The sequence below is a fragment of the Elephantulus edwardii genome, unplaced genomic scaffold (assembly GCF_000299155.1).
Source record: "Elephantulus edwardii isolate Elephantulus edwardi_28Jun2011 unplaced genomic scaffold, EleEdw1.0 scaffold00005, whole genome shotgun sequence".
Lineage (NCBI taxonomy): Eukaryota > Metazoa > Chordata > Mammalia > Macroscelidea > Macroscelididae > Elephantulus > Elephantulus edwardii.
This window is the reverse complement of record NW_006399755.1, coordinates 26109006-26122308: the sequence shown is the minus strand read 5'-3', so window position 1 is coordinate 26122308 and position 13303 is coordinate 26109006. Positions and strand designations below refer to the sequence as shown.

Below are 13303 nucleotides of genomic sequence, written 5' to 3'. Positions count from 1 at the left end.
TTTGTCTTCTTGACATTGAGCCTCAGTCCATACTGAGGGCTGCAGTCCTTTACCCTCTGCAGCTAGTGCATGAGGTCCTTCTCAGTTTCAGCAAGCAGGGTGTAGTAGGTAGAACAAACAAACAAAAAATTGTAATTTACTTGTTCCTTAAAAGATCCTTTGACTTTTGTAAGTTGTAATAAAGCTTGGGCAATAAGTAGCATGTAGAAAAAGAAATTTAAGTAATTTATTGTACAATTAAAATGCATAAATAATAGTGAATTTGTAAAGAGTTTTTGGTGCCATGTACACATAGCTAGAGGTATGGCTTGAATACAACACAGTCATACATTGAGAAAGCAACTATAGAATAAATTTAAAATTTACCTGCAGTATCAACTGCTTAGATGACCGAAAGAAATTAAATAGACTGCCACCTGTTTATTTTCTTTTCTATAGTGGTGTGCATGCCTGTGATGCTGGAAGCCAGTTATTGTTGTTAAGGGCCATTGAATTGAGTACAATGAATAGCAACCCTTTGAACTATAGATCTGAACTCTGTCCTGTCCTGCACCGTCCTTACCATCCTCGACACATTTGAGTCCATTGATGCAGACATTGCATCAGTACTTCTTGTTAGGGGTCTTCCTATCCTTCACTAACCCTACAAGAATCATGTTCATTTCTAAGGAATAGCCTCTTCTAACAACATGTCCAAGATATGTGAGACAAAGCTTCACCATTTTTGCCTCCAAGGAACATTCTGGTTGTGCTTTCTCCAAGACATAATCTGTTTGTTCTTTTGGCAGTCCTTGTGATAGCACTCTACTCCAACACCACAGCTCAAATTCATCTGTTTTATCATTCTGTTCACTGTCCAGCCCCTGGTTCTTCAGATACCAGCAGGGTCATCCATAGTGGACAGGTTCCAGCAAGGCTTCTAGACAAAAACAAATGAGAAATAAAAGCCTTGTGATCTGGTTGTGAAAATTAGCCAGGGAAAGCCTTACGTATCTCAACAGGATGCTGTCCAGTGTTAGAACGGGAGCCCCTGGGTTGGAAGGCTCTCCAGGGGGACAGTGGACCCGAGCATACCAACAGTCTTGCATGTAACACATGATCAGGCAACATTTCCTTTTGTTGTACGTGGGGTTTCTCCAAGCCAGAGTTAGGTTTGTGATACCTAAGAGCAACAAATAGAACAGCGCTGTCTAGTCAGAAACGTCGTATATCTGACCCTCCAGCGGGTTTTCTGAGGCTGTAAATCACCCATCTTTCTCCAGAGAAGCAGCTAGTGGATTTAAACCACCTGCCTTAGATTCATAGTGCAACTCTTTCCCTATCGTTGGGATGCCAGAGCTTTCTATGTTTTTGGAAAGCCTTAACTAAATTCGTTAAAAGCATGATTTGAAGGAGTTCACACAATGGGGAAAAGAGTCTATTTAGAGGAGGACAGAAAAATGAGGTAGGGCCTCGAATGGACGCATAGATGACTACCTGGAGATTCAGGGTTTTGTTTGTTTATTTTATTTTATTTTTCTTTTTTTTTCTTTTTATACTAGTTTATTTACAAAATCTGAATACATTGCTTTTCAGACCAGACTCTTCCAATTTCCCTCACTCCCCAGGGGCTTCTTAAGGAAGCCTGTAGGGAGAGGGGGCAAGAAATTATTAATCAAACAAATAAATGCATAAGTACATTTGCATGGGCACGTTTGCATAAGTACATTTGTGTAGTGGTAATTTTTTATTATTAATAATTTTAATGGAAATTTACAGAGATTTTAGATTTCCATTCATTCACTGTTGCACTTTTTTCCCTGCCCACCACTACTGTCCAGTTCGTTCTTCTCTTTGAAAAGTAAAAGAAAAATTCTTTCATTGTTATACAATCCCTCCCCCCAAGTCCACTCCACTACGCAGCCTTCGTTCTGGACTCCTGTCATAACAGGGTAACCCTGGAGAACATTATGCTGAGTGAAATATCTCAGACACAAAAGGACAAATACTGCACAGTGCTACTGTTGTAAAACAGGACTGGCATCAGGTTTGGAGGGAGACTGAGAAAGATGGGATAAATTACGTATTTTCATTTTTATTATTATTTTGTTCGCATATGTGTGTGTACAGTCGAATCGGATCCAACTGGTACAGGTGGAGACTGCCACTCTTTCTCCAGTGAAGCATCTGGTGCTTTCAAACCACATGCCTTTGAGATTGCAGTGCAGCTTCTTGCCACTGGGCCCCCAGAGCTACCTTGGGATTCAGTTTTAATAAATACATTACAGTGTGTGTGTGTGAGGAGGTTGACTCCTACTCAAAGCGATATGTGCAATAGAATGAAGCTATCCGATTCTGTGCCATGTGATAATCCTGGCAGTTTGTGTTTCTCCTGTGGAGAAAAGCCATTCAGTAAGTGGAACATGCAGTAAGGCATATTTAGCCTCCATATGAAGAAGAGTTCAAGGTTTAAACAAACTGGAAGTGTGACTGTCACACAAAGGGATGAATGGGAAGTGAGGGAGGAGTCATCTACCAAATAGAAGAGTGATTTCCACTTCGAGAACAGAGGATTAGACCTGTAAACTCAAAGTACATTTTCTAGCTGCAGTTCTTTAGATTTTGTCAAACCATTACTTTACATCCTAAGATTTGCAGACCTGCATTTAAAAATACTGTGCTGACCAGTGATTCTCAGCTCTACCTTTTTGTCAGAATTGCCTTTCTTAATTCTCACATCTAACGCTGTGGGTCAAAACTTTCTGATTCCTTCTGGGTGAGAGAGGGGGAGAGAACCCAGAAAGTTAGGCATGAGAAATCCTGGAACCTGTTTCATTTGTTTTCCATTTTACATATGATTCTGATGCATAGCCAGAGTTGAGAATCTGATTACCACAGCAGTCTGATCACTTCAGAAACAAAACCACTGCTCACCTAGCCTCTGGATTTTCTTGAAGACACCATCCCTTCTCATCCTGCACCCTCCCTTGCTGCTTTCCCCCTTTTCAGTGATTTTAGCTCACCTGTGTGATGTGGTGATCTCATTGCAGTCTCTTGTCATACTCATTGTAATATTGCTAATGCTTATCATAGTTCATGCCCATCGTTAATAAATACTCAAATATACCAACTAAAAAATATATCTACATCTGGGATTTATACATGTAAAGGTGCAACACACTGCCAACCTGAAGGCACATGGTTCAAATCCACCACTTGCTCCATGGGAGAAAGATGGGCATTCTCCTCTTCTGGGATTTACTGCCTCTGAAAATCTGCTGGAGGGTCAGCTGTGCGTCTCTTCAGACTCAGTGGGACAGAACAGCCTCTGTGATTTACATATGTAAAAACCACCTGAACTTCCTATGGCTTATGAACCAGTATGAGACAGATTCCTTTGAGCAAATACAGTATTATTGACCAGATAATAGACTTAAGGAACTCTGATTCTCAAATATAGGAATAATTATGTGTGATTATACCATCTTTCCTCTGTTCAGGGATTAAAATTAAAAGAACTAAAACGTGAAATTTTAATTGCTAGACATGACTTTGATTACAGTGCCTGGTCTTATTACCTTAAACTCTTTATTATTAGAAGGGAAATACAAAATCTGTTTAAAAAAAACAAAGACACACAAAACAACACTGAAAAATTGTGCCAGGATTTCTTCTCAGTTTTTGTTACACAATATACTAGCATCCTTACACTTAACTAGTCTCACACTGAAAGCTTGGTAAAGTGGAAACTTGTCAGAGAAGGAAAGTGCAGTTGTTCTCTGTGAGCAGAGAGTGTTAGAAAATGGTGTGCTTCACTTTGTCAAAGACAGAAGACTTTCAAGAAAAGTTTTTACCTGGAAAAACAAGGCAGTCCACCCTGGAGGCCTGACTCTCACAGGTTTCACTGTAAAAAGCATTCATTTTAAAGAACTGGAATTTCTAAAAGACCAATCTGTGTTAAGCTGATTCCAGCTCTTGGTTACCCTATAGGTGTCAGTGGCTGAGAGTTTACAATCATCCTGGCAGACCTTTCTTCTGAGGCATCTCTTGAACTATCAGCCTTTAGATTAGCAGCCAAAGCTTCCCAGAATTAGAGTTTATAAAATCCACTTGTGTTAGTGGCTCATTTTTTTAAATACCAGAGACAAATATTTGTTTTTATCAACTTGCTGTAACACACAATACATTAGAAAATATTTTTTAAGAAGCGTTGTTACAATAATTCTGGAAATGAAGTTTTCTTCCATTCAAATTAATTCCCTCTTGATATAACAGGAAGCTGGACAGTATGACTTTTAATTCTAAAGTTCTGTGATTTTGAATGAGGAGCTCTGGGAGCACAATAGTGTTGCTAACTAACAGGTCGGGGTTTTGAATTCAACACTTGTTGGGGGGCAGAAACATATGGTAGGCTGTGTCCAGGCCTTACAGAGCTTCTAAGTAGAAACTGACTCTGCAGAAACAGGTTGCTGTTACTGTACGGACAAGTACTAAACGTGAGGCCAGTAGAGATTAGTGGATGGATAGGGAGGTGGAAAAATTTGTGGAGACCTGATCAGTTGTAATTGATGTGACAAAATGAATATGAATGACTGAAAACCAGTAAAAAGAAAAAAAAATCTTAAAAACACTCATTTAAAAAGAATAGCAAATGAAATATTCTAATTTTATGTCTGTGCCCAGAAATAGTTCGTAAATTTCTCTTCTAAAAGATTAGGCTTCACAAATATTCATGACATGAGTTTGGGTTCAGGTGTATCAGAGATGGTGAGAATGGCACAGGATAGGGCAGGTGCACATCCTGCAAGCGTTGATCATCGTCAACTCAAAAACACCTAACAACAACAGTTTCTTTATTTCATGTACATGTTTAGTTTCTTATCTCTTCCTAAATACTTCTTTTTTTTTTTAAAATAAATAGGCTGCCTCTAAAAACCAGACTTCACTCTTAGGAGAACCACCAAAAGAAATTCGGCTCAGCAAAAATCCATACTTGAACCTGGCGAGTGTGCTGCCCAGCGTGTGCTTATCATGTAAGTAAGGGCTTGGTGTTAAATGTTTGGCATTAACACTGGACAATTTCCATAGTGAGGTTCACCTTGATCTTTAACTTAAAAGAATCATTAAAATTAAGCTATGTAGGAAATTCACGTGATTTTCTTTGAAGAACATACATTTTATTGCATTTTTAATTGAGAATATAACCAATAAATCAAGTTGTTAAGTAGAGTTAGGATTAGTAATAATGGAGCAAAGGAAGTATGTGGCAGTTGTTGCTGTTAATATTAGTAAGTGCTGTCGGGTCCCCTCTGAGTCGCAGCAGCCTTTTGATGGAAACCTTGTCGTGGCTTGTGCTGTGTCAGGAGACCTGGTAGCTCAAGAGCCCATTGTCGTAGTTGCTGTGTCAGTCCATCTTAAAACAGAGGGCCATCCTCCCTTTCTTTGATCCTCTACCTTTCCCAGCGTCTCTTTTTCCAAGGACTGGATCCAGCTAACAGTATGCCCAAAGCATGTGAAACTGAGTTTCACCAGCCTTGCCTCTGAGGAGCACCCTGGGTGCACTTTCTCCAAGACAGTTTCCTCCAAGACAGATTTGGCAGCAGCACAGTTTATATAAAGTTATATTTCTAAACCAGATGTTAAACCTCTAAATTATCTTAATATATCCAGAGTTTTTATTTACTTCACAAGACAGAGACAGGTCTCAGAAAATAAGCTGGAATGTTCCAAAAATATATTAGTTATTCCTGAGCTTAAACAAAATGGAGTTCTCAGTCAATTTTTTGAGGAGCCCTCTCAGACCTTCAGTCAGTGTATAGTAACTTTAATTCTAATAGAATCTTAAGGCGACACATGCAGTGTGCTCTAAGCATGAGGGTATTGTCTGCAGTGCTGGTTTATGGTGGAAAAACTGGGAAGTGCATTTGTTCATTAATAGGGGAATGCTTAAGTAGTCATCACCAAATGGAATACTGTGCAGCTTCTCAAACACAGAGGGACATTTGTATAGACTAATATAAAATCATCTCCAAAGCGTACTATTTAGTGGGAAAAGCAAATACATATATTTATATGTATTACATGTATATTTATTTAGAGCTATATATTCTTTCATGTACACTTAAGAATATGGAAATGCATACAATAAATCAGGGAAAATGAATGCTACCTAAAAGAAATAGGATTGAAAGGAGGGAGGTAAAATGTGAATTTATTTTTTTAATGAGCATTCTCTGTATTCAAGTATCCTCTTACAGCAGGTGGTGGCCTAGCCATAAGGAACTGAGCTGTCAGCCCACAGGCATTCAGTTCAAATCTACCAGCTACTACATGGGAGTAAGATGGGCAGTCAACTCTCATGTAATTTACTGTGTTTGAAAACCTACTGAAGGGTCAGCTATGAATTGTTCTGACTCGACAGTACACAACAACTACATACACTCAAACATTAATTTGAAATTTTTTTTTTAAAAAGGAAGCAAATATTTTGAATGTGCTTCTCATGTCAAACATACTTACTGTGTAGGGGTCTGATCTAGAAGATTGAATGGTGACAACTATTTTAACACACTCAACTCATCAGAACTGGCTTATAGCTGACCTTCCAGCAGGGTTTTACATGCAGTCATTTGCTTGGGAAGTTGCCCATCCTTCTCCTTCAGAGGTGCTGGTGGATTCACTCTGCCAGAGAGGTGCCACTTACGGATTAGCAGCATAATTTCCTATGGATTCAGTCACCGGAACTCCCTTAATAGATATGTCATTGCTGTGTGATGTCATTGCGTTGACCATGACTCATAGAGACCCCATGAGCTTTGCCCTACGCTGAGCCATCCTCACCATCGCAGTCATACCCAAGCCGCTTGTTCAGTCACCACTGTGTCTACCCTTCTTGGTGATGATCTTCCTCTCTTTCTCTAACCCTCTACCGTCCCCCGCATGGTGTCTCTCTCTATAGGTGAACATACATTTGGATTGATAGATATGTTGTTGTTAGGTGCCATCAAGACTGATAGATACAGATGTCATATATTAACAAACTAAAAGATATGACCTGTTTGACAGTATGCTGAATTAAGGAGTTTTGTACTGCTTATAATTTATAGTAGAGCAGCCTAAGTCAAATAAACATACTGACTTTATCTTTAGCCCCTGCAAGTAAAACCACTCTGCAGAAGACGGGAATTACGGGCAACATTCTGGATGCAATCTCTCAGGGAAATGAAACGCAGCATGCATTGGAAAAGTGCATTGCGTATTCCCAGCCTTTTGGTGACTATGCACAGGTAAGTGATTCCAAGGTTCTGAAGAGGTGTAGAAAAATTGGTTCACCTGTGTATCAAGTTCGGTGAATATGGAGTTCCTAAAATATGAGAAAATGACATGCATAGCATATCTTACTTACCCTTTGAAATTTTGGGACATGTTCAAGAGATTGTTTTAATATCATTGTGCATCTAACTCAGCCATCTCCTCCCTGCTTTTTTAAATGAAATTTTATTGGAATATGACCACATACACTAATTTACATATTGTCTGCAGTCCTTTCATACAACAGATTTGAGTACTGTATTTTTCACCTGTAACATATCCACATAAATAACACACATATAAAACACATAATGTGCCAGGGAGTTGTACTGTTTGTTAAAAAAAAAAGTAACACATGCACTGTGTGAAAATGTGGTACATACAAGATGGCCCATGAGACTAAATTATTCTTCTCTGCTAGTTTATACCAGTATAGACCTAACTAAGGAAGCCAAGGAGCTTTGGTGGCCTAGTGGCCACAGATTTCACTGCCAACCTGAAGGCGAAAATCCACCAGCTGCTCCATGGAAGAAAGATGGACAGTCTCCTCCCTTGCGATAAACAGCCTCTTTAAACCCACTGAAATTTCAGCTGTGAATCAGTTCCTGCCCAGTGGCACATAACCACAATAGCAGCAACCAGAAACCTGAGGAAATGCCAGCGTTCATCAACAGCCCTTAGAGATGGAGGACCCATGCCCTCAAGGTGATTCTGACTCTCAGTGACTTGGTAGGACACAGTGGAGCTGCTTCAGGGGGCTTCCAAGGCTGTTTTATAGAAGCAGATGGCGTCTTCTTTCTCCCATACAGATGTAAAAAGAGAAGCATAATTAACGGCACTGCCTTGATCACCTTCAGGCCATTCAGTCCATAACATATACAGTATTATATCCAAAAGATGCACTATGTCATTATTTAAGTGTCAATTTTGCTTTGCCTCTTTCTTCTTCAACTTAAACTCTAAGTAAATACCATGTTAGCACTCTATGATTATGGAAACACAAGAGCCTTATAATTGACACTTCTGAGTCCCTCTTTCTGAGCTCAGTCGGCTGCTCAGCTCTGTCTTGTCTGAGGGAGAAGTGCCTCCACTTTGGCTTCCTTGAAGCGCCTCTGTGTCTGCCTCACCAGTGGGAGTTCTCTCAGAATAGTGCATCTCTGAATGTCCTGGTAGGATGTTGTTGTTAAGGGGCATCGAGGCACCTGTGACTCATAGTGACCCTGTTAACAGCAGGTCTGAACCTGGCCCTGTTCTGGTACATCCTCATCCTCACTGATGTGCTCAAACCCGCCGTTACTCTGCCAGTCCCCCTTGTTGAGGGGCTTTCTCTCTTTCTCTGACCCTTCACCTTTCCCAGCATGATGACTTTTCCCAAGGACTGGCCGCTCATAACAACAGATCCAGAGTGTCTGAGATGAAATTCCAGCATCCTTGACTCTAAGGAGCACTCTGGTTGCACTTCCTCCAAAGCAGACTGGACTTCTGGCAGTCTACGGGACAGTCAATATTTTTCTCCAACATCACAAATAAAAGACATTGATTTTTCTTCCGTCATCCTTACTGTTCAGCTTTCAGATGCGTAAGAACTAATTGAAAAGAACATGGATTGGGTCAGGTACGCCTTAGTCTTTAAACAGACTTCCTTGCTCTTCAAAACTTTGGAGAGGTCCTTAACAGCAGATTTGCCCAGAACAAAACGTTTGTTATTTCTTGTCTGCTTTTATCCTAGACAATTGGTCATGGGCCCAAGTAAAGTAAAATCATTGACAACTTTTAATTTTTTCTCCATCTTTTGGTCTACTTTACTGGACAACTTTAATTTTTTTTTTTCTCCATCTATTGGCCTAACTGGTCCAGTGGTGAGGAATTTTGTTTTCTCGATGTTGAGATGTAACCCCTATTGAAGGCTGTAGTCTTTAATCTTCTGTAGTAAGTAAGGGCTTTGGGTCTTCTTCACTTTCAGCAAGCATAGTTCTGTCATCTGTATAAGACAAGTTGCTGATGAATTTTCTTCCAATCTTGATGCACAGTATTCTTTGTATAATCTAAGTTCTCAAAGGACGTGTTCAGAAAACAGATGGAAGAGGTATGGAGAAACGATAAGCCATGCTTGGTCTAGGTGAAGGTTTCTTACGAGCATGATAAAGTTTTCTGGGACGAAAGTACACTTTTGTTATAAGATACTAGAAACACAGGTCAAGTAGAAGCTGTAAGGCTCCATAGCTTGGGTTAGCACTGGTCTTGTAAGTAAAAGCTGTAAAAATGGTGCAGCCAGATAGCAGAAAAATGCATAATAAAATCTCTTGTCATATACTTATGAACAAGATGGAGAATTATGGGTAGGAAGATGGCACCATTATCTGATGACATACCTATATTTAAAGAGCAATTATGAAGTAATGCCATCCAGAAAGCATTAGCTTGCTTTCATCAGGGAAAACATTTATCAAGTATTTATATTTCTGCAAACCGGAAACTGTTTAACTTCCCAAAAGTTTATAAGACTGAGTAATAAATTGTATCATATGTATGTCAGGAAATATAATGCAGACATTTAAGTTCTTGTAAAACATAAATGCATGGTAAAATTCTCATAATCTATTGTTAATTTTAAATTTTTAAATCATGTTGTGTACCATAGAGTTAGAACTGACTCATAGCTGACCCTCCAGTGGGTTTTCAGAAATAGGTAATTGCACAGGAGGACATGTCTCCTGTTGTGCAATTGGTGGATCAGAACTCCGTATGTTTGTTTTGGTCCTTTACCATTCCAGTTGTTTGTTTGTTTTTTTAGTGAGAAATGATTGTGCTTTTATAAACAGAATACACAATAAATATTTTAAAACTTAAACGTATGATTTAAGCCTAAAAACGATTGTTTTGTACTTTTTCTTTTCATATTTTATTTTGAAGTTTGTCTCATTTTCTACCTCATGGTTTTGCTTATAGATTGCATTGTGGTAGCCTCGTGGTAAGAAAGTGTGCTGCAGTCCCTAAGGCACACAGTTCAAGTCCCGTCAGTTGTTCCGTAGGAGAAAGATGGGCAGTCTCCTCCCCTGCAGTTTACTGCTTCTGAAACTGCTGAAGGGTCAGTTCCCACTCTCTGGTACACAACAGCAACAACAATATCTATATAGGGGACTTTCCCTCGTTTACACATACAGAAATTCTCTGGTGAAGATTCTTCCTGCATTGCTATATTTCCTTTTGCATTTGGTTGGCAAGAGATAGTGTCATGGAGTGAATTCTTCTCCCATTCAGTGTCACATGGGCAATCAATCACTGCTTCTCTGTCATGCTTGAACACAACCTAAGAGTTATTCTGTCTCCCATCTAGTCATTAATCTTAACAGGTGCACTTAATTAAATGCTATAGCTCTGTGGTAGAACTCTCACCTTCTCTGTGAGATGCCTAAAGTTCAAGCCTCGCCCACGCCCCTCACTCGCAGCCAGCACTGATCTGTGCGTGCAGACATGCTGGTCTCTGTGATGCTGGGCAAGTTTTGGCAGAGCTTACAGACTAAGACAAACTGGGAAGGAAGTCTGGGAAATCTATTTCTGAAAATCATCCGGTGGACACCAAAGATCCTCTTAAGTCAACAACAGCAACAGTGGAATAAAGTAATTAGAAAGGGCCTATATTCGAATAGAAAAAACAATTCTAAAGAAAAGGAACCAGTGGATTTATTTTTTAAATATTTGCTTAATATTTTACAGTGGAAGCATTTGGCCTTTCTAACAACCTTGTGAGATTTAAATTACAACCTTCATAAGCTAACTGGAGAGTTAAAGAATCTTTTCACATTCATTGTTAGTAAATGATTCATCTGATTCCAAAGTCCAAAATTTTTCAAAACAATTCTAGTATGAGCAGTTTCTTCAGGCATGAATGTAGTGTCTGGTGGAAACTGCGTTCATTTGTTGTTGTTGTTGTTGGATGCTGTAGAGTGGATTGTGACTCCTAATCTGAACCTTGCCCTCTCCTCTGCCACAGCCTCATTCTCTCTGACATGCTTGAGGATCTTCCTCTCTTACACTGACTCTCCACCTTTCCAAACATGATGTCCTTTACCCCTCCTGACAACATGACCATCCTTGCCTCCAGGGAGCACCTTGGTTGTACTTTCTTCAGGACAAATGTATTTGTTCTGTTAGCAGTCCATGAGATGTTCAGTACTGTATTTTTCTTCAACACCACAACTCAAAGATCAGTTCTTCCATCTGTCATCCTTATTCATGGCCTGGCTCTAAGGTGCATAGGAAGTAAATAAAAAGATGATGGCTTGGATCAGGTGCACGTAATCTGATATCATTGTTCCTTAGCACTTTAGAGAGTTCATTAACAGTAATTTTCCCAGCGCAGTCTATCTTTTCATTTCTTTTTTTTAAATTTTTTTAAATTATTATTTTTGTGTGAGTGTACCGTCAAATCAGATCTGACTGGTACAGGAGGAGATTGTCCCTCCTTCCCCGGCAGAGCATCTGGTGGATTCGAACCGTGCGCCTCTGGGATTGTAGTTGCAGCTCCTTGCCACTAGGCCACCAGAGCTCCCCTTATCTTTTCATTTCTTGACGCTGGTACAAAGGGCAAACAATTTTCTCTCTTTCCTCCATTTATCATGATATTGCCTGTTTTTACAGTGGGGAGGATTTTTATTTTCTTGATGTTGAGGTGTAATTTATATTGAAAGCATATCTTGTGCATATCTTAATTTTCAGCAAACAAGGTTGTGTCATCTGAATAACACATGTTTTTGATGAGTATTCCTTCTGATTCTGATGCAACATTCTTCTTTATAAAGTCCATCTTCTTGAGTGATTTGCCCAGCATACAGATTAAATAGGTATGGAAAAAGGATATAGCTCTGATGTGCACCTTTCTTGATTTTAAACTATGCAGTGTCTCCTTGCTCTGCTTGTAAAGTAGCCTAAGTATAGATACAGATTCCAAGTGAGCACAATTAAGTGCTCTGGGATTCCTATTCTTCTCAGAATTTGTTGTGATCCACACAGTCAAATGCACTTTTATAGTCAATAAAACACAAATATACATCCTTTAGGTATTTTCTGCCTTCAGCCAGGATCATTCAGACATCAGCAGTGACTTCCCTGGTACCACAGCCTCTTCTAGTTCTGGCTTGGATTTCTGACAGTTCTCTGTTGATATGTTATTCTAGTCATTTTTTAAAATCTTCAGCAAGATTTTGCTTGCAGGTGATAGTAATGATATTGTTTGATAGTTTCCACATTCTGCTGTATCACCTTTTTAGGAGTGAGAACAAATGTGGACCTCTTCCAGTTTGTTGGCCAGGAGTCTTCCAAATTTCTTGGCTCAGACTGATAAGTAGGTTTTCAGAGATACAGATCTCCTTATCTGAAACAAAGAAGATTGAATAAATTTTTTTAAATGTGGTATTAATTAGTCTAAAATTCTGATTGACCTTTGGTGACTGACTTGTCTTAGAGAAAGTGTAACTAGGGTACTCCCTGGGGGCAAGGATGATGAAGATGCCTCACATATGTCTCATATATTTTCATCTCGTATATGTTGTTTGGTGGGACTGGTCTTTGGAAAAGGACATGATGCTTACAAAGGAGGATCAACGAGGGAGAGGAAGACCCTCAATGAGATAGATTGACATGTTGACTGTAACAATGGGGTCAAGTATATCAGAGATGATGAAGGTGGCACAGGATCCATTGTTGATAGCAGTCCATAAGGTTGCTATGAATCGTAGTCAGTGCTATGGCACCTAACAACAGCAACACCAACAGTGTCTTCTAGATGCTTCAATGCAGTGCAGTGTTTGGTGAATTCTTCCTTGCTTTTTAGTGTTGGATAGTTGTGTGAATTTAACAGTTTCTTTATCCGTTCATCTGTTTATAAACAATTGGGATGTTTCCATCTCCTTGCAATTGTAAACAATGCTGCATTGAACTTGTATGCACATTTATCTGTTCCTGTTAGTTCTTTGGGATGTATACCCATCAGTGGGATTGCTGGGTCACATGA

The 13303-nt window shown here is 39.5% G+C and overlaps 1 protein-coding gene across 1 annotated transcript in view; it reads left to right on the top strand.

Moving 5' to 3' along the window:
- Nucleotides 1-13303, top strand: part of RAVER2 (ribonucleoprotein, PTB-binding 2) — a 157913-nt gene that overhangs the window by 129876 nt on the left and 14734 nt on the right. The window contains 2 exon segments of the mRNA XM_006879842.1: nucleotides 4901-5012; nucleotides 7129-7265. Coding sequence (XP_006879904.1) covers nucleotides 4901-5012; nucleotides 7129-7265 — 249 coding nt within the window.